The sequence below is a fragment of the Lepus europaeus genome, chromosome 18, assembly GCF_033115175.1.
Source record: "Lepus europaeus isolate LE1 chromosome 18, mLepTim1.pri, whole genome shotgun sequence".
In the NCBI taxonomy this organism is placed as follows: domain Eukaryota; kingdom Metazoa; phylum Chordata; class Mammalia; order Lagomorpha; family Leporidae; genus Lepus; species Lepus europaeus.
In genome coordinates this window covers 2,394,272-2,421,307 of record NC_084844.1, presented here as the reverse complement: position 1 = coordinate 2,421,307, position 27,036 = coordinate 2,394,272, and the positions used below count along the sequence as shown (strand labels likewise).

Sequence of the window (27,036 nt, the reverse complement as noted above, 5' to 3'; positions counted from 1 at the left end):
TAGATGGGCAAGGTGTGGATGATGGACGTACAGATGGACAGGTGCGGACGACAGACGGACGACGGACGCAGACACAGATGCTGGGCAGATGTTCACAAGTTCGTCGCTGCCCCCCCCCCCCCCCCAACACACGATCTACTGGCTCAGCAGCCGTCTAAGAATTAGCGCAGGCAAAACTTTATTCATCTCAAACTCGTGTGAGTGACACTTCCCACCGACAGCAGGGGCTGCCCCTCCCCAAGCCCTCCTGTCACTCAGAACCACCTGGGCGGAGCTCCCAGCGACTCCTGGAGACCTTGACGGCACCCGTGGGACGCAGCCCTCCAGGGGGCTCAGAGGAGAGGCCTGGCGCGGGGTTGGGGGAGCCGCGGGCTGTTTGCTCTGCCTGGCTTGCCACAGCTGTGAGTGCCCTGGAAACACAGACGTCGAGTTTCAGGGAGGAGAGACCAGCAGCTCAGACAGGACACTGGGAGGAGGGCGAGGAGGGGGAGGAGGGGGAGGAGGGGGAGGAGGGGGAGGAGGGCTGCGAGGGCTGCGAGGGCTGCGAGGGCTGCGAGGGCTGCGAGGGCTGCGAGGGCTGCGAGGGCTGCGAGGGCTGCGAGGGCTGCGAGGCCAGCTCCATCCCGGCCCTGCCTGGCTGTCAGTTACATCATTGAGAAGCACGGGAGGGGGGCTGGCGCTGGGGCACCATAGGTTAATCCTCTGCCTGTGGCACGGGCATACCCTATGGGCACTGGTTCTAGTCCCGGCTGCTCCTCTTCTGATCCAGCTCCCTGCTGTGGCCTGGGAAAGCAGTAGAGGATGGCCCAAGTCCCTGGGCTCCTGCACCCACATGGGAGACCCAGAAGAAGCTCCTGGCTCCTGGCTTCGGATCAGCTCAGCTTTGGCTGTTGTGGCCATCTGGGAAGTGAAGCAGCGGGTGGAAGACCCCTCCCCCCCCTTACTGTCTGTGACTCTACCTCTCAAATAAATACAATCTTAAAAAAAAAAAAAAGAATGCAAGCCTCAGACGGACGATGAGGCGCTGCAGATTCTTAAGGAAGCAGCTTGGGGCCTGGGCCAGGGCCCTCATCCGCGTGCAGCCCCAAGGGTTTGGAGCTGGCATGCCCTCCCTGCGTGTCCAGGGCACCCAGGGCCACTGCTCCTCATGGCGGGCCCGGCTGGCCACACCAGGCACCCAGAGGGTGCCACCTGGGGAGTGACCCAGCCGGTGGAAGACCTCTCTAACTCTGCCTAATAAATAAATATTTCAGGAGGAGAATGTGAATTCTCCCTGAATTCCCCCAGCCCCTGGCGTCAGCTCTCGTGAGTAGCGTGCACTCTGCAGCAAGGCAGCCAGGGCTATTAATAATGCATGTGTGTCTCCAAATGGCTCAGACAGGAGCTGAAATGTTACCGTGAAGCAACGGGACTTGACAGGCCGGGGGAGGGTACGCTGGTGCCGCTAAGCTCCAATCCCTTCCACCTGTGGCTACACAGTTCCCATGCGCCCACTGCAAACAGGAAACTTTGTAAAGACCTAAGTCAAGTGATGAGGAGAGACTCTGTGAGCAAGCACCTAAGGAAAACTGTGCCCACGGGAGGGGCAGGGGTCCGCCTGCCTGGCACTGCCCACGGCAGCAGTCACACACGCGTGTTCCCGGCACGGCCCACCCAGCCACACAGCCCAGGCCTGGGCAAGCACAGAGCTCGCCAGTGCCTGATGGACCAGAAAAGTGACCCGAACGCGGAGTGCTCTCCCCTGTGCCCGCCCTGGCACACTTCCCCCAGACCCTCCACGGCGGCCCCTGCCCGGCATGGCTTGCCTATGTGGCGAACAAAGGCACAGCACAGCCAGCTCCCTCAATGCCAGAGACACAGCACCGTGATGCAAGAACAACCTCAAAGGTTCGGGTTACGCTACCTAGCGGCTGCGCCCCGGGGCACGTGGCCTCGGCCTCCCGTCCCCTCGTGACTGGAGGCCCCTTGTGGGGCGAGGGCCAGGCCACACCGCCCTGGATATGCCCTCTTCCCAGCACTCTGCAAGGGCCTCTGGGGACCCAGCGGCTGAAGCAGCAGAGATGCAGGGAGAGGGGAGGGCGAGGAAGGCGGAGGGGAGCCGGGCCGGCGGGAGCGGCTCCAGGAAAAGCCGGGCACCCACCTGGCCACACGCACCTGTGAGACGCCCAGGCCACACAGCCCTCCACAGACTTCGGGGCTCCGGATACCTTGGGGGTCTCTTGCAGCCTGGGGGCCGAGCACTGGGAGCCCTGCAGCCCCTCTGCTCTGCAGAGACCTGCCGGACCTGCGCTGGCTCGGGGAAGGGGGCTGCCCGTCAGGCTCCCCTCGCTCGTGGCGGGTTTCCAGGAAAGCACAAAGCCGAGAAGAGGCAGAAGCATGGCAGCCGCCCCAGCTCAGGGGAGCTCCAAGCACAAACCCTCAGCCCAGCGGGAATGCAAAATAGGCCACGGCCGAGCAGGGACGCAGCAGGGTGCCGCTCCCGTGGCCTGAGGACCCCTGGGGCAGGTGGTCTCCGTGTCCCCCTCGGCATGGCCATGGCGGCCCTCACTTCGGAAGGGCCTGGCTGTGGGGTGCACCCACTTGTGCTCGCCATGTAGGTGGGCTCGAACCTCCCCTGGAGGCTGGAGGACCCACCCAGGCCACGTCCGGAAGTCACCTGCACCCACGGGTTACGTAAAGATGTAGCAGTACACGCAGCCCCTGCAGGGAGCCAGAGGCGCAGGGAGCCGGCGTGGCCTGCTTGGTGTGGGCTTGGAGCCGCAAGGATTCACCATGGATCCCGGCACGGGGCCTCTGCCCACTGCCCACGCCGTCTCCACGCAGCTGCGGTGGCATCGGCCGCAGGTTCCCTGGCTGCTCCCATTCCCCGCAGCACTGGTCTGCAGCAGCCCCGGGTGTGTGCACAGCCACGTGGCCCTCGGCGCTCCCTGGCACCGTCCCTCATCCTCCCCCAGCAGGGCCAGCCTGGGTCCTCAGTCCTTCTTCCGCCCCAGCCTGTGGTCTCCCACGCCCAGTGGGGGCCACGTCTGGCTCTGCCACATGGGGCAGCCACAGACCCCTCACGGCTCCCTGTCTCTGTTGTCTCGGGTAGCCCACGGTGCCTGAGCTGGCTTTAGACACACACACACACACACACAGCATCAGCTGCCATGGCTCCTATGGCGAAGTGCGCATAGGAGGGGGTGCCTGACCCGCCGCCAGCTTCCCGGAGAGGCTCAGGAACGCTGTCACAGAGACCACGTCCCCAGGATGGGACCCATGGAGGTTGGGAGGTGACCAAGGTTGGGGAGGCAGGGGCACTGGGGCTGCTCTGCTTCCCTGAGACGCAGAGGTCAGGAGCCTGGACAGCCGGCTGCGGTGCCATCATGGTCCCGCCTCTGGGACAGGAAGCAGATGTGGTGGGGCCACAGCACAAGCTCCCTGGCCTTGGCCGGCCACTGGTCACTCTCCCCCACCCCGCCCACATGAGGCAGCCTGGCCCTGCACCCTCAAAGGCCCATGGCCAAGCGCTTGGCCGTGCCCAGCATCCCAGCCCTTGCCTCTGTGACCGCCCTGGCCCCAGCACCTCTCCTGCCGCCGCCTCCTCCCTTGGCTACTCAAGCATCCCCTGCTCCCCCGCTGGGAGACATCATGTCCCCTCCGGACCATTCCCCAAGGCCATGACCAAGCGGGCCGGGCAGCAAGCCCCACCCTCACCTTCTGCCTGGAAGTGACAGCCGGGACTCCAGCTGTGCACCAAGGCCTTGGGTCATCAACCAGAGAGAGGCCCCCGCGGTGACGGAGGCGTCCCTGGGGCTGGCAGAGACCACTGACCGCCGGTGTCCCCCCGGGAGGCCCTGGGGGCCACGCAGCACAGAGGGGCGCAGCTCCTGCTCACTCCAGGGCTTGCCCTGAGCCTGGCTCCAGCCACCCGGCGGCTGACCCCAGCACAGGCACTGACAGGTGCTCCAGACACAGGGACCAGCCTCTGGCAGGGAGGAGCTGAACCTGGCGAGGGACCTCGGAGTCTCCCGTCGCCCGCGGCCTCCACGTGTGCGCCAAGGTGAGAAATCGGCTCTGGGAGGAAGGCCGGGCCTCCCCGGGGCGGCGGCAGATGCCTTGCCCACCGTGCCAGGTACGGGGAGGATTTACGCTGCTTCCTGCCTCCAGGGGAGGGAGAGGGGCTGTCCTGTGCCCACACAGCCCGGGGCCACCTGCTGGGCCTGGCAGGGGACACCGCTCCCTGTTCCAAGTCCCTGGAGGGAGCTGGCCCGGTTTCCAGAGACGCTGCCAGGAAGCAAGGGCACACTGGAGAGCGTCCTCTCGGGGCCCAGGCCCGTGCCTCTGCGTGTGTGTACGTGTACACATGTGTGCACTGTGTGTGCACGTACACACTGTACTAGGTTTGCACCTGTTACGTGTCTACGTGTGTGCATTGTCTGTGCGTATTGTGTGCAGGTGTTGTTTGCAATTGTGTGCATGTGTGTAACATGTGTGCACTGTCTGCATGTGTGCATTGTGTACATGCGTGTGCAATCTGCATGTGTCCATTGTGTGTGCATGTGTGTGCAGTTTGCACGTGTGTCCACTGTGAGCGTGCACTGTGCACTGCACATGTGTGTGCACGTGTGGAGCTTGCACGTGTGCATGTGTGCATTGTTTGTGCATGTGTGCAAATGTATACACGTGTGTGTGAGTGCACACACACGCCAGGCCTCACGTCCGCCCCACGGCACCCCTGTTCTCCTGACTTGGGCCTGGGAGGAAGAACGTTCGCATTTCAAGGATGCAGGAAGCCGTCCCTGGGGTCCCGAGTCCCCAGCTGCGCCCACCCCAGCGACTCCACGTGGAATGTGGCTAGACGCTCGCCCCAGAGGCCTGGTCGTTCATCCCGCTTGGCCTCCCACACCAGGGCCCACGGGGGCCCACACGGCTGTCCAGTGCCCCCCTCCTGGGCAGGGCTTCCCGGGTCTGAGCTGAAGGGTTCGTCAGGGACAACAATCCCCAGCCTACGTCAGGCGCGTCGCCAAGCCGGCCCTGCCGTGTGCTCGGAGGCAGTGGGGGCCGGGACCCTCGCGGTAAAGTGGGGGCACCGCCGCCCGAGACTCGGGGCGCAGATGGCTGTGGACGGCCTTGACCTTTCACCGGCCCAGCGACCGGGCAGACCTGCAGGAAGGGAGCAGGGTGGGTCCTGGGACTGAGCAGCCCAGACCTGAAATAGACTGAGCCACGGGTCAGGCCCAGCCAGTCTGCGGCCAGAGTCAGGGGGACACCAGAGACCCTGCACACCTGCCCCCGCTGCCCTCCCAGTGCCGAGACCCAGCAGACAGCGGGAGGGGGGCACAGGTCCATGTGACAGCCCCGGGCCACTCAGGGCCACAAATGGGCCTCAGACCTTGGGAGGCTCTCGGGCCACAGGCAAGGCTCTGAGGAACCAAGGTGGCATGACTGACAGCTGGGTGGTGGCAGCCGGGCCCTGAGACCCTCACCTGGGCAGGAGGCGCCAGCAGGAGTGGGGACCACACCTCCCGCTGCTTCACCCCCAACGTGGAGCCCGGCTCAGAAGAGCGGGAGAGGGGCAGCAGAGCCAGGAGGGCGCCAGCATCATCCGCCAAGCCACAGAAGGAGCCGAGGGCAAACCTGCTTGGCCAGGGGACCCCTGGACCCCCGCTCAGGCTGCGGGACAGAGGACATGCACAGCCGAGAGGCGGGAGGGACATGTGTGCTGGGGCCGGGGGCAGGAGGGGGGTTCTGGGTGGGGAGGAGCGGCGCAGCCCGGGTCCTCACCCCACACAGCCAGGATGGCAGGGTCCCCAGGGCAGCTTTGTGCCCGGCCTTCTCAGGCCACTCCAGGCGCCCGGCACAGAGCCTTGTCCCCCCAACCCAGGAAGCTAACAGCACGATGACCACCCTCATCACCACGGCCCACCTTCAGCACCCGCGCACAACCCCAGACACACACAGAGCTCCTGAGCCACGATCGTCGGCCTTCCCAAGCCACCAGGAGCCCCCCCCCCCCCAAGGCAGGCGTCGGGCCTGTGCGCGTGCACACTGTCCGCGCCACGTGGGCCGCCGGCTCGGGTTCCGGACGACGGCCGTGGCTCCCCAGCCCCCAGCCGCACGCGAGCGGCTCCACTGTAGGACGCTGCTGTGGCCGCTCTGTGCCGTCAGCGTGGTTAACATCTTACGGTGCCTGATCTAAAACCGCACTTTATCTACCGTGGGTCTGCAGGGGCAGAGGCGTGCAAGACAGGATTCGGCGCCACCTGCAGTTTCCAGTGTGCCTGGGGGTCTTGGAGCTCGTCCTCTGCCGTAGTGGACGTCCCCACCCCTGGACCAGGAAGGGACCTGCACGCCAGGTTCCTGCTCCATCTGTTGGCCCCAGGCCCACCCCTCCCCATCACTGCTATTTCTCTCCCAAGAAAGGCACAGGGCCCGGGCAGGCACTCCGTACAGTGGTTAAGACACAGCTTGGCGGGGCAGTGCTATGGCTTAACAGGCAAAGGCCCCTGCCTGCAATGTGGGCATCCCACGTGGGTGCTGGCTCGAGTCCCGGCTGCTCCACTTCTGATCCAGCCCCCTGCTCATGCACCTGGGAAAGCAGCAGAAGACGGCCCGAGTGCCTGGGCCCCTGCGCCCATGGGGGAGTCCAGGAGGAAGCTCCTGGCTCCCGGCCTTGGTCTGGCCCAGCCCTGGCCACTGCAGAAACCTGGAGGGTGAACCAGCGGAGCGCTGTCTCCCTGCCTCTCTCTCTCTGACTCTGACTTCCAAATAAGTAAAAAACAAGTCTATTTTATAAAAGACACAGATTGGGACACTGAGTCCCGCCTGGGTCCCAGTCCCAGTTCTGCTCGAGTCCGGCTTCCTGCTAACGCAGCAATAGCCCAAGTACGCGGGTCCCCGCCACGCACGTGGGAGACCCTGGCTGCTCCAGGGGGCCTAGGGGCTGCACACACCCATCCCAGCCGCGCGGGAAGCAGTCAGGGGTCCCTCCGGGGGTTCCCGGGTGAGGCAGCAGGGACAGCTGCCCACGCCAGGCAGCCTTGTGAGGCCCGGTGCCCGGGGCAGGGCCATGGGCTCAGCAGTGGCCCCCAGTGCATGACTCGGAGGAGTGGGAAGGGTGAGAGGTTTGTACAAAGCAAGATGCAGCTCTCAGATAAACGGGAGGAAGAGGAGGTTTGATGGCGAAGGCTCTGCCCAGGCACTTCCTGGAGGCCAGCAGGACCCCACGGGGACATGCCCAGTGCGGGAATGTCTGCCCCCGCGCTGCCTGAGCTGCCCTCCTGGCCCCCAAAGGCCACGCCCACCCCTTGACCCTGCCCTTCTCCTCCAGGCTGGCCCCGGCGTGCCAGGCGACCGTGATGGATGCCAACCGAGAGAGCGCTGTAGCCGGCAGTCAGGGTTTCTGGAGCTCGTCCCTCGCCGCGCTGTGAGGGCAGCGCTGGGGCTAGCGGGCGGCCCCAGGACGCCTGGAATGGCCGAGCCTCTGCCTGCTTTGCTTAGGAGGCCGATGAAGAGTGAGCAGCCCTGGGACTGCGCTCCCACACACAGGCTTCCCGAAACACAGCCGATCTCGCGAGCTGGGGACTGCTGCTTCCTCCCCAGCCCTCGGGCTGCTTTGTCATCCGTTTGTTTCAGTGGGGCCAGAGGTCCAGGGGCGTGGCCTGCCCAGGGCATCCCAGCTTGGCCAGACGGGAGACGGCTCCTCCAAGAAAGAAGGCTCAAGGTCAAGGATGGCGGCAAAGGTCGTTTCCACCAGGACGCACTGAAGGTGGGGCGGGGCCGGGGCCTGTCTACCTGTCTCATCTGCTCCATGCCGGTTCCCGGTTCTTCTTTCTCACCAGCAGGGCCAGGGGGACGCAGGGCACCTGACGGCCTGCAAGCGGCCGGCCTGACACCGGGACGCTGCCCTCCGCCTGTGGGGCCCCTGGGAGCCTTCCGTGCCTTCTATGTTCCAGAAACGAGGAATGCAGGGGACAGGCTGGGGTCAGGGCGCAGGGTCCCCCGTGAGCAAAGACCCCGGACAGACCCTGAGCCTGGCAGCCCGCAGCCCACGGTGCAGGGCGGCTGTGGCCTCCAAAACCACTCAGTTCTGGAGATCCCGGGGACCCCACCCACGACCAATCCCAGCTCCAGAAATCAGAGCCCCGCCGGGCCCCACCCACCCCGAAAGGACGGACGGCATCAGACTCATCGTCCACAAATACGTGGTGAGGACCTACTGCGTGCCAGGCCCGGCCCGGAGCGAGGAAAGGCGGCAGCTGCCGCACAGGCCCCGGGAAGAAGGCAGGTGGCATCCCCGTGCCCACCCCTGCCTGAGTTCTGCTGTCCTGCCGCCACTCTGGAGTTCAGGTCCACATAGGAGCTTCCCACGGGGCCCCTGTTCCCTCCTCAGAGCCACTGAAAACACAGCGGGGACAGCGGTGGGGGAACAACTCCAGGAAGCCGGCGTGAGAGGCCAGGAGCCTGACACAGGCGGGAGAACAGCCACACGCATGGGTGTGTGCGTGTACTGTGTACCTCGTGTGTGTGCACCTGTGCCTGTGTGTTGTGTACTGTCTGATGTGTGTATCTGTGCTTGTGTGTACTGTATGTCGGGGGTGTGTGTGTGGTGTGTGCATGCGCGTGTGGGTATGGTGTGTGCACATGTATACAGCGTTGTGTGTCTGATGTGAGTATGGTGTATGTATGTGCGTGTAGGTGTGGTGTGTGTGCACATGGACACAGACAGCATGTGGTGCACCTGTGTGTGTATACACTTACACAGTATTATTCAACCCGTCACTCTGTGGGCAACGGGGCCACTCCATGGGGACGTTCCTGGAAACACACAGACTGTCCTTTGTCCCCTGAAGGCCAGCAGACAGGGTCGGGATGAGACTGGCTGCCCAGGGGTGCATCACCCCTCCCCTGCCCCTCTCCCACTCTCAAGCAAGCCCCTCGTCTCCCCCATGGGACTCGGGGACCCAGGCCACTCCCTGCAGGCCCAAACTAAGGCTGCTGTGCTTCTGGGGAACGCAAACTCCTACCCTGAGCCTGGTCAGGATACAGAAGTGACCCCAGTAAGGAAACAAGGGCACGGCGGAGGCTGCCCCACGCCTGACCCCTGAGACATGGCCTGGCTGCTGCTCCCTGCCCATGCACACCCCTGCCCCGGGACCCCAAACCATAGCCTACCCAGCAGCCTGACCTCTGGGGTGGCAGGGAGGGCCTGGCCTCAACCCCAGGTCTGCAGTGGCAGCTCCCACGCGGCCGCCAGGGGCCGCAGCAGTCATAGCTCTCGGGACAGAGGTAGGTGGGCAGAGAGGAGGAAGGCGGGGCAGGACAGGGCGGGACCCCCCAGCACCCCCCGCACCCCGGGGCAGGACCCCGCCCCCGCACCCCTCACTCCCGGGCAGCTCCGGTTCTCCCCGGTCGCTCTGCACCGAACGCCTCATTTCCTGAGGCTCCCTGCACGTGTGCACACCCGCACACGTGTGTCAGGCTTTTATTCCGATGCTTATGTGAGGTCTTGGCTGAGAATGCACGATCCCTCCGTGGCCTCAATCTCACAAGCTTGCTTTTTGAGCGCTGTGAGGCCTAATTTTAATAAGCCCTCTCCCTGTTGGAGCCCGGTCACTCCGCCCCCCCAGCACCAGAAAACCCCACTCGGGCAGGCGGCGAGGGGCTGCGAGGGGCAGGGAGCGGGGAGCTGGAGTGTGGAACCCCCTCTTCATTCCAAGGAATTCTAAAACCGCCTCCTACCCGGGAGGCACAGTGGCCCTCCCAGACGCGACTACATCTCCCACAGACGCCCGTCTCCCTCTCCACGCCTTGACCGCAAAACGGCAGGAGGAGGAAGAGGAGGTGAGGCTAGCGACGGCCACCCTGGCACCAGCTCAGGCCCCGCCGTGTGCTCTGGCCCCACGCCCGTTCCCCTCACAGCCTGTCCCGGGCCTGAGGTCCAGGAGAGGAAATTGGAAGCCCAGGAGCCACCGGGCCCCAGGACAGGAACCAGAGCCCGCCTGCGGGGGGCAGGTGCGTGGGCGGAGGCTCAGTCCACCCCTCACCGCCGTCCCCCGCCCTGCTCCCTCTGTCGGTTGTTCTTGCCGGAGGAAAACAAGTAGCCTCTGTCCACACACTCGGGTCAACGCTGCCCGAGCACCTACTACGCGCCAGGGAGGGGCGAGCTCGTCCCGCCCTCCTCTCCTCCACAAAGTCCCAGAGCTATGGGCTGAGACGGTGCCTGAAGGTTCCTCAAAGCCAGGAGGCGCCTTCAAGAGCACAGGATGCAAGTCCAAAAACAGGACCTTCATTCTAGAAGGTTCTGGTACAGCGCTGTCGAGAGGACGCCGTGCAGGGCAGCAGGGACAAACAGAGGCAGAAGCCAACCCCTGCCCCCACCCACCCAGTGGCACCCAGGCACGGAGGTCCCCAGACCCCGATACTCCGGTGCGTCTTGTCCTTGCCACCAGCCCCTCTCCATGCACCTGAGACGCCCCCACCCCCGCCGCCGAGGCTGCAGGCAGAGGTGCCGCCCAGCCCTGGGAGCACACAGCCAGTGCCTCCTGCTCACTCCTGCCCTGGGGTGACAGCTCCTCCAGGCGGGCAGTGTGGCCCCCGGTCAAGCTTTTAAATATTACAGCCAGCCGGGGCGGACGTCTGTCCCCACCACTAGGACTGCACCTCCTACCAGAGTGCACCGGCGGGATTCCCAGCCCCAGCTCCAGCTCCAGCTCCAACTCCAGCTTCCTGCTAACGCACACCCTGCGAGGCACCGGGTGATGGCTCACGTGCCTGGCTCACGTGGGAGACCCAGAATGAGCTCCAGGCTCCTGGCTTCGACTTGGTCCAGGCCTGGCTGTGACAGGCATTGGGGGAGTGGGGTCCGCAGGTGGGAACTCGTGCTCTCTCCCCACCCCCGCCCCGCCCTCTCTGTCGGTAACTAAATGAAAACCTTTCTTCCGCAAACTGTAAGGGACGTGATGTCTGACTCGAGACACCGGAGCCCTTAAAGGTTGATTTTTCAACTTTTTTTTTTTTTTTTTTTTTTTGACAGGCAGAGTGGACAGTGAGAGAGAGAGAGACAGAGAGAAAGGTCTTCCTTTTGCCGTTGGTTCACCCTCAAATGGCCGCCGTGGTAGCGCGCTGCGGCCGGCGCACCGCGCTGATCCGATGGCAGGAGCCAGGTGCTTCTCCTGGTCTCCCATGGGGTGCAGGGCCCAAGCACTCGGGCCATCCTCCGCTGCACTCCCTGGCCACAGCAGAGAGCTGGCCTGGAAGAGGGGCAACCGGGACAGGATCGGTGCCCCAACCGGGACTAGAACCCGTTGTGCCGGCACCGCAAGGCGGAGGAGATTTTTCAACTTTTGAGGCTGAGGTTCTGGTGTCCAGAGGGAGAGGGAGACAGGCAGCCTCGAGGTGTCCCCGGCGGCCCCGGCAAGGACGCAAGGACACAGCCGCCCTCAACGCACACGAGTCAGCCCTTGGGGGAATTCCCACGGGGGGATCTGTCACCCCAGGCTGTCCCTCCAGGTTACGTATTCCCCGCAGTGTCACACAGTAGGTCAGAACTTGCTGTGTCCCCGAGGAGGACACCACACCGCACAGGGCTGGCCCACAAAGGCCACATGTCCAGAAACGCTGGTGCCAGCACTGCCCAGCCCACCCCGGAGCACCGAGTCCCCACGGTGAGCCACCGGCTGGCACAGGTGTGCGGAGGTGGGCGGGCTGGGGGCACTGAGCCACAAGGTCAAGCTCACCATAGAGAAACCCAAATGTGACACACGTGAGCTCCCAGAGCAGCCCACGCCACCTTGCCCAGCATCCTGAGCCCAGAGCCCAATCTCCAGCAGCTGCAAGGTGAGCCCCACCATGTGCCGGGCTCCACACTGAGCAGACAGTGCCGAGGCCACGCACGGCGTCCCCACACTTCCGCATCCCCGAGGCGACTGCCCAGCCACAGCAGCCCCACGTGGATGGACCACTCTACCTGCCACACCCTGACACACGTGGACTGGCCACCGTCCTCCTCCAGGGCCGGACCAGCCATGGGATGCCCTTGGGAAGGGTGTGCCAACCGGGCAGCGGGGAAGGATGGGGCTGGCACGCTGGCTGCCGGGTCACACGGGCTCCTGGTGCTCCGGGAGGGCGGGCAAGGCGCAGGCCTCTGCCGGTGGGCAGCAGGTGTATGAAGTAGGACCACGAGGGCCAGTCTGCCAGTGGAGAAACGCGCTGCACAGTCACGGGCTAAATATAAATAACATCGATCCGTCTGCCATCTTGAATTATCCTCTCGGTCCGTTTCCCATTAGCATCAATAATCACGCGCTGACTCCGAAGGTCACAGCCGGCCCCAGGGTCCCGCACCTGCAGGAGTCTCCAGAGAGCTCCCAGAACAGTCCGGCACCTTCTGGAGCAACCCAGAACCTCCCTTATGCTTTAGCTCCCTCCCTTCTACCTCTTAGTCCAGGAAAGACGGGGGCTCATGGAGCACGTGAGCCCCTTCCGGAGGCAGCCCACCCCGGCTCTGGGACAACCATCGCGTCCAGGCCAAGCCTGGCCCCCAGGACGAGCGGAAGGGAGCTTGTCGGGCAGGATGTGCAGCAAACCCCACAGGACCCACCAGGCTGGGAATCAGGGCCTGCTTCCGCCCCGCGAGGAGCCGCAGCCACTTCCCTCCTGCAGCTCAGAGGGTCCCTGGCCCGTGGGCCCCTCCCCACAGCCCCACAGCCTCCCATCAGCAGGTGCAGGGCGAGTGGTGGCACCAGGAACCTGTGGAGCAGGAAAGGAACATGGAAGCCCACCCGGGGGCCAGCCCAGGGGAGGGCCAGAGGCGCTCTTGGAATGTCCGTGAATGCTGATGGCCAGCCTCGAGGAGGGGAGGAGAGCGCCTTGCTAAGTGTTCAGGCGCTGGCCTCGGAGCTGTCTCCCCCAGGAAGCGTGGGAGACGGGGTGCAAACCCTGCCAGGCCTGCCCTCCCCCATCTGCCCCGCTGGTGCTGGCAGCCTGCAAACACACAGCCACACTGCATCCCGTGCCGTGGAATGTTCCGAACCTCCCGTGTGCCTTCACCGTCTCTGAGGCAGCCGACCGGCTCCTAGGATTCTCCAGGAGTCTCGCTGAATTGCCCTGGCCGTGGGTGTGAACAGACCTGGGCGGGGTGGAGTGGGAGTCACGGCAGCCGCATGTGTTCAGCCCCAGGGGGCTCCCAAGAAAATGTTTGTGCCTGTGCTGGGAGCGTGTGCGTTTTTCTAGCTGCAAAAACCCTCTGCCGTGGGAGCCGGACTCACAGGAAGCTCAGCAGGCCGGTGCACCCCGGAGTCCTGGCGTGGGCATGGCCGCCCAGGGAAGGGGAGGGGTCGCCGTCCTCCGACAGACTTGTGGCAGGGGGGTCTTTGATGCTCAAGGGATGGCAGCAGAGCCCCTGCCACAGATGTCCCACAGCTGCCACGTGGGCTCCTGGCCAGCACGGGGCATGGGACTAAGACAAAGAGGGCCTTGCCCAGTCCTCACGTGTCACCACTGTCCCCACCCCCGGGGTGACCACCTGGTCCCAGCTCCTGCACCCACAGTCCCCAGTGAATACCCCGTGCAGGTGGGGGAGGGGCGGGGGCAGGAAGGATGACCTCACGCTGTGGCCAGCGGGGAGCAGTCACCCTTGGGGCCATGGGGTCCCTTCCACAGGAACACCATGGGCCACACCATCCATCCCGAGGAAGAACAGGAAGCCACCAGGCCACCCTCGCGGGGGGCAAACAGCCAGCCCCTGGCCTGGGCTGCTCTTCCGAGTGGGCGGTTTGGCCACAGGGGATGGACTGCGGGCTCCCCAGGGCTCCCCATGCAGCCTGGCAGGGCCCGGGGGGGTGACGCCCCCTCCTCCACGAGGGTCCTGCTCGGGGTGCAGGGGCGGCAGCTGGAAGGGACCTGCCCTGGCTTCATTACCCTCCTCATCCTCTCTCTGCCCAGCCCCCGGCCACAATGCTCCCCAAATTCCCCCCTGCAGGAAGCCACCTCCGAGAGCCCCACGGGGCACGGCACAGGGGAGAGGCCGCCCGTCCAGGGACAGACAACGCTCAGCCAAGCAGCCGGCACGGGGCAAACCCCACGGCCCTCCCCGTTCATGTCAGGGACCTTGGTATGGGCAGGGTCGGCGTCGGCGTCGGCATGGGAGACGGACCCTGCCCCCCCCTCGGCAGTGGCATACAGCCGACTCCCACACAGGGGAGCACACAGAGCCCCACCACGGAGGATTTTCATTCCTACTCCAAGCGGCTCCACGCACAGCAACAGAGACCCAGGGACCGCGAGGACCTTGCACGTAACCATGGCAACTTTGGGGAAGTTTTACAAAAAATAAGTTTGCGACCTGTGGAGCTGTCACGTGGTGCTTGGTGGCTTGGGCCTTGCCTCCCTCTCCACACACAGGGGAGGCCACCGGCTCACCTCAGTCCGTGGAGCCCCACGCCCCACCTTCGTCTTCAGACCAGGCTCTTGCCCTGCCTGTGAGCCCCACCATGCCCCTCAGGACGCCCCCTTCCCCAGAGAGTGCTCCGTGCACCCCTCCCGCGAGAGCTGGCAGGTACGGGAACTCGTTCTCCAAAACACGCTAAGCCCCACCCAGTGCCACCCATCCTCCTCCCAGGGCCGGCATGCGTGTGTGTGGTGGTCAGCACAACTTCATCACCCACAAAACCACAGCAGCACCCCTCCCCACCCCCGCCCCGGGGGCTCAGTGCAGGCAGAGGGAGCCACTGTCCTGAGGTCGCCTGTCCCGTGTGTTCATGGGGCGTGTGCGTTCCCGGCGTGCAAACATGCGCCTCTGTGGGTCCCGTGGCTAAGTCCCTGCTGGCAGCAGAGCCCCCAGGAGCAGGACAATGGCGGCGCCCGCCCGCCCGCCCACCTGCAGCTCGTGTGTGTGGCACTGCTGACGGGAGCCAGCAGGGCTGGGCAGCGCCTGGCGGCCAGCGAGGCCCCGGTCACAGCTGCGGAGGCCGCGCTGCGTGCCTGTGACAAGGGAAACATTTTTTTCAAAAGAGAGAAAAATCCTAACTGGCCCTCGCAGCCTTCGGCACACATAATTGTAGTATCGGAGCTCACGCACGCCCGGCGTGCGGGCTGCTGAGTGACGGCTGCCGCCACGGCCCCACGCCTCACGTGGCACCGCTCCATCCCGTCACCACAATCAGACCAGAGGGGGTGGGGGCGGCGGAGGAGGCAGACACATGGGACGCCGCGCGCTGGCAGGAACGTCGCGTCCCCCGCAGGCTCGGCGAGTGGCCGGTGGGGGCGCTGCCAGTGCCGGCCTCTCGCCCCACAGACACCACGCTTCCCTGGGGATGCTGCCCAGGGCTCCGGGGTCCTGGGGCAACGTGCAGACAGCAGACGGGGGCGGCCCCAGGGCCTGGCCACGCTGGGGAACAGCTCCCCGCAGGGGCACGCGGGGTCCCAGAGGCAGAGCTTGGGAGTGTCTCAGAGGAGAGCGTGCACACGCTCACACACGACACACGTGTGCACATGACTCACATGTGTGCATCTGTGCAGGCGCCACACGCGTGTACAAACACAGGCATGCACTCTGTGCAGGATGGGGCCTCCTTTTCTTTTTTCTTTTTTTTTTTTAACAGGCAGAGTGGACAGTGAGAGAGACAGAGAGAAAGGTCTTCCTTTTGCCGTTGGTTCACTCCAATGGCCGCTGCGGCCGGCGCACCGCGCTGATCTGATGGCAGGAGCCAGGGCTTCTCCTGGTCTCCCATGGGGTGCAGGACCCAAGCACTTGGGCCATCCTCCACTGCACTCCCGGGCCACAGCAGAGAGCTGGCCTGGAAGAGGGGCAACCGGGACAGAATTCGGTGCCCCGACCGGGACTAGAACCCGGGGTGCCGGCGCCGCAAGGCAGAGGATTAGCCTAGTGAGCCGCGGCGCCGGCCGAGGCCTCCTTTCTGACCCCCAAACATTCAGCTTTGTGGCTCCAGGGCTTCCAGATGCTCAGGGGACAAAACCGCATGCAAATGTGCCGTCTGCAGAGTCCCTGCCCCTCCCCCCATCGTGGGGGGGGCACCCAGGGTCTTCAGGCCCTGGCTCCCACGGGGCTCACGTGAGTCAGGCCTTGGCAGTCCATCCTGGAACCTTCAAGCCCGCACCAGAGGGGAGCCCGGCTCGGCCGCCCGAGTGGAGGGGACTGATTTATTCCCACCGTCCTCTCTCCTAACGACGCGGCTTTAATTGTCCATCAGACCGGGCAGGGAGGAGCCGTAAATCTTCCCTGTGGCTGCTCCGGGCCCAGCACGGCTTGACCTCCGAGTGCCAGCCCCTCACCGCTTCCCGGCTCTTAGGGTGAAGGAGGGCAGCGGGGAGGGGGGCGCGGGAGCCCGAGACAGGCTGGGGAGGGGGACAGAGGCAGCGCAGGAGGGACCCAGCAGCGAGGAGAGCCCCCGCCCAGCTTACGCTGCTCCAGCCCGGGCGCTGCGGGGGAGGCAGAAGGCCGCAGAGGAGCCACAGGCACCTGCCTCCCAGGCCCGGTTCTCGGGCAGATAAAGCGGCACGGCCAGAGGGAGCTCACGAGGGGGGGTGAGCACCGTCCTGGTCCCCACTCATCCGCAGGGGGCCAGGGCCTGTCTCCTGGGGTGTGTCTTGGTGACAGGCGCAGGGCAGGCTGCATCCTGGGGGTCGGGCCCGCGAGCCTCAGCCCCGGCTCCCGGGTGAGCGTTCCGCCATCTGAGTACACGCGACCACCCCGTTCCCACGATCACCTGAAGGCTGCCTCGTTTTCCTGCGCTCGTCACCTTCTGAGGAACCTCGGGGCTGACGCCTTCCAGGTCCGCTCTCGCGAGTTTTCTCCTTGGGATTTCGGTGGAACAATGCAGAGAGGTCGGGACACATCCCGTGCCCGTGGCGACTCGTGGACACGTCTAAAGGGAGCCGGGGCTGCCCCTTGGCACAGAAACACCTCTGCCGTTATCCCTGTGTCCCGAAAGCCGGCTCTGGTTCCCCAACAGGAGCCCAGTCCCCGCGGCAGAAACACGCATGCCACGAGCATGTTGTGTGTTTGAGCGTGGGCAAGCCAGCAGCAAACGCCGGTGACTGAGACACTGTCCCCATGGGAACAAGGGCAGAGTCCCGTGCAGACGCTCGGTGCTCCCCCGACACTCCCAGGGGGGCCGCGCGCAGGGACCCCCAAAAGCTGACACCCATCACCAGGGCATCCCAGGCGCCCCATCAGCCACGTCTCCATCACCAAGACGCACAGCTGTCAACGCGTCAATCGGGACCCCTCAATGCCCTAAAGCCCCCACGGCCGGGGGTCACACAGAGGTCGCCGATCACCCTGCCCTCCATGTCTCCGGCCTCTTCGGCTGGGTAGGTCCCACCCGCCCAGGGCAGCACCCTCACGGGGCACCTGGCAAGTGCCATGAGTCCTGTCCCCAGCAGCTGGGGAGACGAGGCCAGGGAAGGCGGCGAGCGCGCGTTCCAGCCCAGCCTGTGCAGGAAACTCCTCCGGGCTCCGGCGCCCCCACCTCGCCTGCCGGGGCCCCTCTGCCGTGCCTGACGGTACCGTCGGTGGGGGCAGTCAGGACTCCAGGAAGACAGCACCCACTTAACGTTTCATTCCAGAGTTTGCACCGACACCAACAGCATCGCCACTCCGGAGGCAGGGCTGGGCAGAGCCGCACAGCCGGGGAGGGAAGCTGGGGCGGCCACGGACAGGTCCAGCGGGGTCGGGAAAGGCGGCTGCGAGCACGGGGCTCAACGCTTCCTCAGTCCCTCCCCATCGTGGAAAACCCAGCTGGCCTTGACCCCGACCCCATCGCCTATTGTCCAAGGCCCCTCCCCTTTGCAGAAGCACAGGGGGCCTGGTCCCCTGTGGGTCCCTGGACATCCTGCCCAAGACAAGGAGGGTCCCCCCCACAGCCCCGCCTAGGCCTTCCAAGAGCGTCTCTGCACCCTGGCAGCGTGCATATGGAGCGACCTGCCCGCACCCAGGCCTCCCGAGGTTCAGCACCTGCTGCCCTAACCCTAGCGACAGGCGGAAGGCACCGGAAGGCTCACGGCCACGCCTCCAGCGTGCTTCCCTACCACGCGCAGATCTGTGAGCCGATCCGTACAGTGGCCCCACAGCCCGGCTGCATGCGCCGTGTGAGGTGGCCAGGAGTCCGCACCCCTCGCCCACAGCACGTTCTGCTGCGGCCACCAGCGGCCAGCTCGGCCTCGCGCCGTCGCCACTGGCACCTACAGGCCAGGTCCTCCCGGGCGCTCACACACAGCCCTGGCCTGTGCAGGCTCCATTTCAACGTGCATCCAGAAGCCTTTGTGGCGGGGGTGATGGCGGGGTGCTTCTTACCATGACGGTGGATGGGGGGGGGGGGTGGCCGAGATGCCAGGGAGCCCTGAACTCACAGGGACACGTGGAGAAGGACGGCTGAGACCAGACCTCCTGGCGCAAGGGAAGGCACCGAGGGCGTCGGCCCGTGCCTGGGGGCCAGCAGGCGCCATGCACTGCCCCAGCTGCCACCATCACGGACAGTTCTTTCTTCTCGGACCTCAAGGAGACAGCTGGCGTAGGGACAAAAACAGTGCATGGCAATCGCATGCCACCCATTTTTTTAAAAGACTTATTTGTTTATCTGAAAGTCAGAGTTAGAGACAGAGAGAGAGAGGTCTTCCATCCGTGGGTTCACTCCCCAATTGGCTGCAACAGCCGGAGCTGTGCCGATCCGAAGCCAGGAGCCTCCTCCGGGTCTTGCCTTGTGGGTGCAGGGGCCCAAGGACTTGAGCATCTTCCGCTGCTTTCCCAGGCCACAGCAGAGAGCTGGATCGGAAGTGGAGCAGCCGGGACTTGAACCAGCGCCCATGTGGGATGCCAGTGCTGCAGGCGGCTGCTTTACCCGCTATGCCACAGTGCCGGCTCCAAGCATGCCAACTATTTAAAAGCCATCTGAATGCCTCCTCGCTGAAACAGAGGGTTCAAAATCTCTTCTTGCTACTGCCAAAAAAAAAAAAAAAATGGGCAGGGTCGGGTGAGGAGGACGAGGCTGGCCCGGCTCTTACTTCAGAAGGTGCAGGGGAAACGGAAGGAAAAGATAAGTTTATGTCGAGGGGAGAGGTCTGTGGCAAAATCCACGTCACAGAGAAACTGCACGGATTTCAGAACACTCTGCACCAAAGGAAACCATGGACTTTCTGAAGTCCGCGTGCGCACACAGACCTGGAGCTCCTTTTAAATATTTATTCACTGCAATTCTTATTTGGAGAGAGAGAGAGGGAGGGAGGGAGAGAGGGAGGGAGAAAGAGAGAAGGAGAGAGAGAGAGAGAGAGAGAGAGGGAGAGAGATCTCCCATCTGCTGGTTCACTCCCCAGTCCCACAGCAGCCAGATCTCATCCAGGCAGAAGCCAGGAGCCCAGAACTCCATGTGGTCGCCCACGTGGGTGCAGGGACCCAAGTCCTTGGGCCACAGCAGGAAGCTGGAGGCAGGCGCAGAGCAGGACTGGGACTCGAACCCAGGCCCTCTGATGGGGAGGGGTCCGTCTGCTCTGGATGCTGGAGCTCCACCCTGAACCCAGTCCTTGACCGTCCCAGAGGAGACAGGAGTCGTCTTCAGTTTAACCCAGCAGCGGAAGCTCTGGTTCTGGGAGGATGAGAAACTCCTCAAGTTTAGTGGGAATTCACTTCTCAGGGTAACTAAGTGTCTGCACCCTTTCACATCTTTCTCCACATTGTATCCAACTTTCTTTTTTAAGATGTACTTATTTGAAAGAGTTACAGAGAGAGAGAGAGAGAGAGAGGGACAGAGAGAGAGAGAGAGAGAGAGAGGTCTTCCATCCACTGGTTCACTCCCCAGAGGGCCCCAGTGGCCAGAGCTAGACCAAGCTGAAGCCAGGAGCTCCATCCAGGTCTCCCACGTGGGTGCGGGAGCCCTGGCACTTGGGCCCTCCTCCACTGCCTTCCCAGGCCATAGCAGAGAGCTGGATCAGAAGTGGAGCAGCCAGGACTCATTCCAGCGCCCATATGGGATGCGGCACTGCAAGCTGGGCTTTAACCTGCCCCGCCACATTGCCGGCCCCCATATCCAACCTTTTTTTTACTACAAGCAAGCTCAGTCCTTTGGCATCAACCGAGGTCTCCATCTTTACATACAAAGCCCCATTGCCAAGACCAGCTTGAACAAGAACAGCTTCTCTGTGGTCTCACGAGCCGGAAACACAATGACGCAAGACCTGACCTCCGGCCTGACGTCCATGGGGTGGGGCGGAGGAGGACCCAGGCCCCAGAGAGCCCCCTCTCTGGCCACGCCCAACCCTCGACCTTATCTGGCATCACAAAGAGGCACTGGTGAGCAGGGCAGCCGAACTCTGACCACGCCCTAGGTTTATGCAGTGCACGACCCCCACAACTGTACCGGCAGCCCTATGAGACAGAAGCCAGCCTGGGGCAGCTGGGCTACTTTGTGTTGGCTTTGAGAATTGAGAAATAAAGGCCCAGAGGATGGAGGATCGTCCTCGCCCTGGTACAAAAGATACGCGCGTGGTCTCATCCCAGCCACGGAAAAGATACGCGAGGAACTCCGAAGGATCCGTGGGGACGCAGGTGTCTGTGCCCAGGCAGAGTGCTGGCCTGCAAGCCGACTGCTTTCTAGAGGGGCCGAGGCCGTCTCCCCTGCCCACCTGCCTCTCCGACCCGGCCCACCCTGAGTGCAGAGAGCAGACGGCTGGGCATAGAGCTCCGCATGCGGCGCCAATGGCCGGGCACAGGGCAGCCGCCTCCCCGGCGTCTGTCCCCTGCCCCGCGTCCCGGGGAGAAGCGCTCAGAGCAGCCACTGTGCACAGCGGGTGGGCAGTGTCCAGCAGGGGATGTGACCCTCCGGCTGGGGCCGCACGTTCCGGCCCTAAATGACGAAGCCTCAACAGAGAAGGAGCGGTGACGAGACAGCGCCCACTCGGCAGCCCCCAGCCTGGGCTGAGGTCACGGTCGTGGCTCAGCCCTCCGTGGGCTCAGCCAGAACCCCACCCACGCTGCACAGGAGGGGCACGGCTCCTGTTCTGGGGCTGCCTCCCCCCCACAGCCTCTGACGTCACCGTCGGCTCCCAGTGTTTCGGTGGAAGGCGGGGTGGGAGGGGGCCTGGCAGGGACTCCAGGGCAGGCGGAGGGCAGGACCCACCTTTCCCCACTTGCCTTCCAGGATGGGAAAAGCCAGGACGGGTCTCCTCCCGGGAGGGCGAGGACGAGAGCCCGGCTCTGGCTCCCAGCACCACACTCGCCCTGTGCTCTCTGCTCCCAGAGCGAACGCGCGTCTCCTCCCCAACACCTACCACCGCCGTGGCTCACGCAGCCACACCAGGGAGCACCTCAGTGGCTGCTCAGTGCCGTCCCTCGTGGCGGCTCCCCCTGCCCCGCACCTCGCCAAACGCCAGTCACACCCGCGGCGGGCCCCGGGCTGCCGGAGCAGACGCTTTCCAAGAAAGCCAGACTCCACGCCCTGATCCTTCTAGCACCTTCCAGGCGCCACAGAAGGTGTGACACAGCGAGCCCCTGGGTGTCTGTTTCCAGCCGGGTGGTTCTGGGTGACAAGGAGCTCCTGGAGGGAAGGGTGCTCGCTCTCCCCTCTTGGGTTCCCAGCCCATAACTGCACCCCATTACACGCATCACCCCACGATGCTCCGAGAGCCGGCCCCAAGGTGCACAGACACGGCACTCACTCCTCTCATCAGGTGGAGGAGACGGCGTGGAGGGGAGGAGACACGGGTGGATGGCGTGGGGAGGGGGCTGCAGCCAGAAGTTCACAAACACCAGGAGGCGGCGGCAGACTGGGCGTTTCGGGGCCCGGGAAGAGCCCCGCGGCGCTGGGAGAGAACGTGGGGAGCCCCACACGGCCAGGGCCAGCTGCAGGCGGGGACGTGGGGCGAGGCAGCCCCCCCAGGAGCACCACTGCTGCGGGGGTGGGGGGGTGTTCATCATGGCTTTTCCCTTCACTTGTTTAAAAACACAGACTCCCTGGCCGACGTCACCTGCGAGTCAGGTTCCATTTGTTTTCATAACAGAGCATCAGGCAGGAGGGTGGAGACAAACGCGAGTGACACCCACGGACACTGCAGGGGCATCGCGGGCCCAGGAGGAAGGCCCACAGCACAGCACGGCCTGGCACTCCCCGGTCCCCACGGCCTCGCCAGGCACCGCCCCGGCACTCCAGGTGGGACAGGCGCCCCAGATGCACATCTCCCTGATCCCACAAGCACGAGGCAAAGGCTGCTGGGTGCAGGCAGGGGGGGAGGGGCAAACCCACCAGGCTCTGGGGCCTTGGGCACGAGGCACCTCTGCCTGGTACCAGCAGAGGAGAGGAGCTGGCCGGGGCGCGGGGTGCTGGCTCGGGAGAGCTGCCTGCAGGGAGCGCAGACAGAGCCAACAAGGTGGCCAGGAGGGCCTTGTCTCCCACCACTGTCTGCTTCCCCCTCGCCCAGGACCAGCGAGCACAATGATCTGGCCGCTTCACCCCTGCTCAGGGCTGAGGGAGCCGCAGGGACCAGACCGTGGACCGTGCCCCGGAGGCCTCCTCGCAGTGGTCATGGTCACCTGCCCCTCCCGCTGGCCCTGGCGCGGAAGGCGCTCAGGGAGCCCTCGCCTTCCTCCCCCGCAGCGCCCCCAGCGGCCCCAGGACCGTGCGGGAGGCGCCGGGGTCGCCCCCCAGCCCTGGCTGCCTGCTGCCGCCCCCGCCGGAGGGGCCGTCATCCGCCCGGCCCTGCCGCGGCTCCAGCGGCGCTCACGGGGCCGGCGGGGAGCGCAGGAGGCCAAGGCCCAGCGAAGTGAGGACCCCCAGCTCCTGCGGGCGACCCACCGCCCGGAGCGGACAGGACTCTGCAGGCCCCCCTGCAGAGGGCGGGTCACAGCGGTCCCACGGCGGACGGTACAGCTGTTAGCACTGGGCAACTCCGGAGAGAACGCCAGCGGCCCCCGCGCCTCGCGCAAGCCCTGGCCTCAGCCCGCGGCCGCCTCCCCGACAGCCCCGAGCCCCTGCGGGCCTGCCCCGCTCCCAGCCCCGCCGGCGCCCCCGCCTCACCCGTTCCGGCGCCCGCCGGGGTCGTCCCTGGAGCTCCTGGCCGGCAGAAGACGGGTTAAGCCTGCTCCCAGGAGCGCGCGGCGAGCCGGGCGCCCACGCAGGGAGGCCTCCGGTCCCCGGGGAGGGGCGGGGGTGGCAGCTCGTCCCCGCCGCAGAAGGGAGTGCCTCGCCCGCCGCGGGCGGGGAGGGGGTGCGCGGGGCTCGGCGGAACCCCGGGGAGGCGCCCCCTGCCCCTCTGCGGCCTCGGGGCGCCCCCGGCCGCCCGCACCCGGCTTGCGTCAGGCGGCGCTTTCACTACAACTTTTCTCCCCCCTGCCTCGCCATTTCCGCTCACCTGGAGGGCCTGGTTTTAATTAGCGGAATGTCCCCCGCGAACCGCGCAGCCTAATTAAGACGTCCGCGCCGCGCCGCGCTGCGCAGTAACCAGCGGCTTCTGCGGCAGCGCTCACTTTCTTCGCTGGCTTTTTTTTTTTTTTCCCAGACAAGTAAAATCAAAGCCGGCCTCCGGAGGAAAGACCCCGCGACCCGGCCCCGCTCAGCGCGCCGCCTACCTGCTCCGGGCGCGGCGCTGGGGGCTCCAGGTGCGCGCCCAGAGCGCCCCGAGCCCCGCCGGCGGGACACCAGCGACCCGGCGGAGGGAGGGCCTGGGCCGGCGTTGGGTCCCGTCGGTGCCTGTCTCTGCCTCCACCGCGGCGCCCCTCTAAAAAGTGACCGTTGAAGAATCAACCGAGCCCCCCGCCCCCCACGCCAAGCTGCGAAGGCCGGGGAAGCAGCTGCGGCGTCCGCGAATCTCCCCGCACCACCCCCGCCCGTGCTCTCCGCGCGCGTCCCACCCCCGCCCCACGTGAGTCCCGGAATCCCAGGGCCGCTCCGAGACCGGACGGAGCCCCGCTGCGGGACGCCGCGCCCTCGTGCCCACACCGCCTGGGGGCGGGCCTCGGGCGGCGGGGTCGCTGCGGGGCTCCGCGCCCGGGGTGGGGAGGCTGCGCCCCAGGGCCCCCAGAGGACCGCGGGCCTCTCCGGAGGGCCGAGCCTCGCCGCCTCCCCGGGCCACCGGGGCAGAAAGTTAGGGCCAGGGCTGTGCCCGGCCACCCGGGCTGCGGCCTCCCTGGGGGGCGGCCAAAGCTCGGAAGAAGCAGCCGCCGCTCCCTCCGGGGCCTCTCCAACAACGCTCCGGAGACGGCCGGGGGCGCCCCGGAGACGGCCCCGCGCGCCGCTCCCCCGCGCACGCCCCGGCACTGCGTGGGAGCCCCTTCCTCCCAACAACTCCTTGGGGTCTTCAGCCCCTCCCTCCAGCGGCCCTCCCCTCAAAGAACCCCGCAGGGCGTCTTTGGCCTGGATCCCTCGCGGGAAGCACGCGACACCACTGCGGGGTCCCGGCCCCCGCGCTGCCACCCGCGCGGGCTCCGGCCGCCTCCCGGGATCTCCGCCCGCCTCGGCCTCCCCCGCCGGGAGTTCCCCGCGCCGGGCATTGTGCCGCCGCCGCCGCCGCCACGGCCACGCAGCGCGCGGGACTCCCCGGCGTCTCCAAGGAGCCGGATCCCGGGGCCTTCCCATTCACAAGATCGGACCCCGTCCCCGGAGGAGCTACGAGAACCCCGACCCCGCGAGGGGATCCCTGACCCCGAGGGCGCCACCCCTCCCCGAGCGCCCTCGCCAGCCCCGCCTCCCGCCGCGGGGTCCCAGGCGCCCCTCCCCGGGCCGTGCCCCCACCCCCAACCCGCTCACGGCCGTGGTAATGACCGCCGCAGGGCGAGGCGGGCGGCGCGGGCTGGGGTACTCACGGGCTCAGCGGTCCCCGCGGCAGGTGACGGGGGCCCGGCGGCCATGCCCCGGCCGCCGAGCGGGCTGCGGCGTCCCGGGGCCGCACGGGCACCGGCGAGCCGGCGGCGAGGGGCGCGCGAGGCCGGGCTCGGGCGGCTGCGGCGGCCGCGTCTCCTCCGACCACGCGAGCTGCTGGGGCCCGGGCCGTGGCCGCTGTCCGAGGAGGCTCCGCCGGCTCCGGAGCAGCCCCCAGGCTCGGCGCTCCGCTCTCGCTCTACCCTCGCCGCCTCCTCTCTGTCTCTCTCCCCCCTCTCCCTCCTCTCCCTCCTCTCCCTCTCTCTCTCTCTCTCTCTCTCTCTCTCTCTCTCTCTCTCTCGTTCCTCTGGCTCGCTCGGCTGGAGCGAGGAGGCAGCTGGGAGCACGCGGCGGCGGCGGCGGGGGCTCGGGCAGAGCGCGCGGCGCGCGGCGAGGGAGGGGGCTCGCGGCGGCGGCCGGGGAGGGCGGCGGGATGGGTAGCGCCGTGGCCCCGCGGGCTCGGGCGAGACCTCCTCCGGCGGCCTCCGGCGCCAGCCCCGCAAGGCAGGTGGGCCGTAGGGAGAGCGACGCGCCGGAGGACCCTGGAGCCCGGCGTCGCCTTGGGGGCCGGCCAACGCCAGCGGCGGCCCTTACCCAGACACTCGCCTGCGCCCCGGGGGTCCCTAGAAACGGGAGGAGGTCTGGAGCAGTGGAGGTGAGTCCTCCCTCCGACCTCCCTGGGCAGGGCTGCGTGCCTCTGTCCCCCACCCCCACACCCACCCACCCACCCCCACCCCACCCCCGGCCTTTCTAGGCATCAGTAGAGAAGGAAGCCCCCAAGGCCTTGGTCGCCCAGGGCCTTGGTCCAGACAGGCTTTGCCATGCCCAGGCTGAGAGCAGGGGCTGAGGGAGATGAGCTTAGGGTTTCCGAAAATCAGAAGAGCGGATGGCTTGTGTGGCTGCTGCCAGCATCCCCCAGCCTGGGGCAAGGGAGCCCGCTGTGGGGCCTGAGAGGGTCTCTCTTCTTGTGCGAAGGACCAGAGGATGGGGTCCTGGCTTGGAGACTCAGGGGGGCGGTGGGGTCAGCCGGCTGTGGTTTCCCGGGCGAGCCGTGGCTTGAGAAGCAGCACAAATGGGGTGCCCGGGCTGGGGGAGCTGGGCCTGCACCCTCAAAGCACATTTCCAGTCTAAAAACAGACAAGGAGGGGTGTGGAGGGTTAAGCCCCCCTCCCACCAGCAACGCCAGCATCCCATATGGGTGCTGGTTCACATCCAAGCTGCTCCACTTCCGATCCAGATCCATGCTCATGAGCCTGGGAAAGCACCGCGGGGTAGTCCAGTCCTTGGGCCCCTGCACCCACGTGGGGGACCCGGATGGAGCTGCTGGCTCCTGGCTTTGGCCTGGCCCAGCCCCAGCTATTGCAGCCATTTGGAGAGTGAACCAGTGGATGGAAGACCTAACTACTGTCAAATAAACAGATGCATCTTTAAATATGCACAAATGAGGAGCCCGTGCCCAGGGTGCAGGACCCTGTGGGTCCTCCCTTGTTCCCAGCTGTCCTGCCTGGCTGTGTGATGCAGAAGCCATGCCCTGGAAGATTGAGAGACAGTGCAGTGGGGGGCGGGGGCCCGGAGCAAGAGCAGAGTGTCCAAGACAAGTGGCTGCCGCCCTCTTACTCGCTTCCCGCCTTTCATATCTGGCCCTTGGGCCTGTCTGGGTTGTTCTACCTTGGCCGGTCCGGTGGAACTCCAAGTAAGCTGCCCGGCCCTGGAGCGAAACATCAGATAAACTCCTCGTCCCTGAGAGCCACAGCTGCCTCCCCGGCCCTGCTCCGCAGCCCTGACGCCCTCGGCCCCTTTGGCCTGGCCTCCCCACAGCGGCGGGACCCACCTGCCGCTCACCTGCCTCCCTGTGCCCACAGCGCCGCCTGTCGCTCCTGCTTGGCCTGGGCCACATGTGTTCTCCCGGGGGGGGGGGTGCTTTCTCTCTGGTGCATACCCTTGCCAGTTCTGTGTGTGCCGGTGATGTTCGGGGATGCTTGCCTGGCCGAGCCGTGAGCACCGAGGAGAAACACGCCAAGTGTAGGCCCTTGGGCTTCACTGCCCTGCGTGGTTCCGGGAGAGCCCCGGAGCACAGCACACAGCAGGCCCACCCATATGCCCTGCGTGCGCACCCACAGTGTGTCTGAGGCAGGGAGTGGGGGGCTGTGCCCCGGACCCCAGCAGCCGCGGCCTGGGGCTCTGGCTGGGA

The 27,036-nt window shown here is 66.0% G+C and overlaps 1 protein-coding gene across 1 annotated transcript; it reads left to right on the top strand.

Moving 5' to 3' along the window:
* Positions 1-3: 3 nt before the first annotated feature.
* Positions 4-26,843, top strand: LOC133776855 (basic proline-rich protein-like). The gene is made up of 11 exons (XM_062216128.1): positions 4-41; positions 7,313-7,408; positions 8,153-8,265; positions 9,770-9,825; positions 13,964-14,095; positions 14,486-14,539; positions 22,587-23,060; positions 23,488-23,587; positions 23,759-23,850; positions 24,069-25,023; positions 26,794-26,843. The coding sequence occupies exons 1-11, from the start codon at positions 4-6 to the stop codon at positions 26,841-26,843; spliced, it is 2,160 nt and encodes a 719-aa protein (XP_062072112.1).
* Positions 26,844-27,036: the final 193 nt, after the last annotated feature.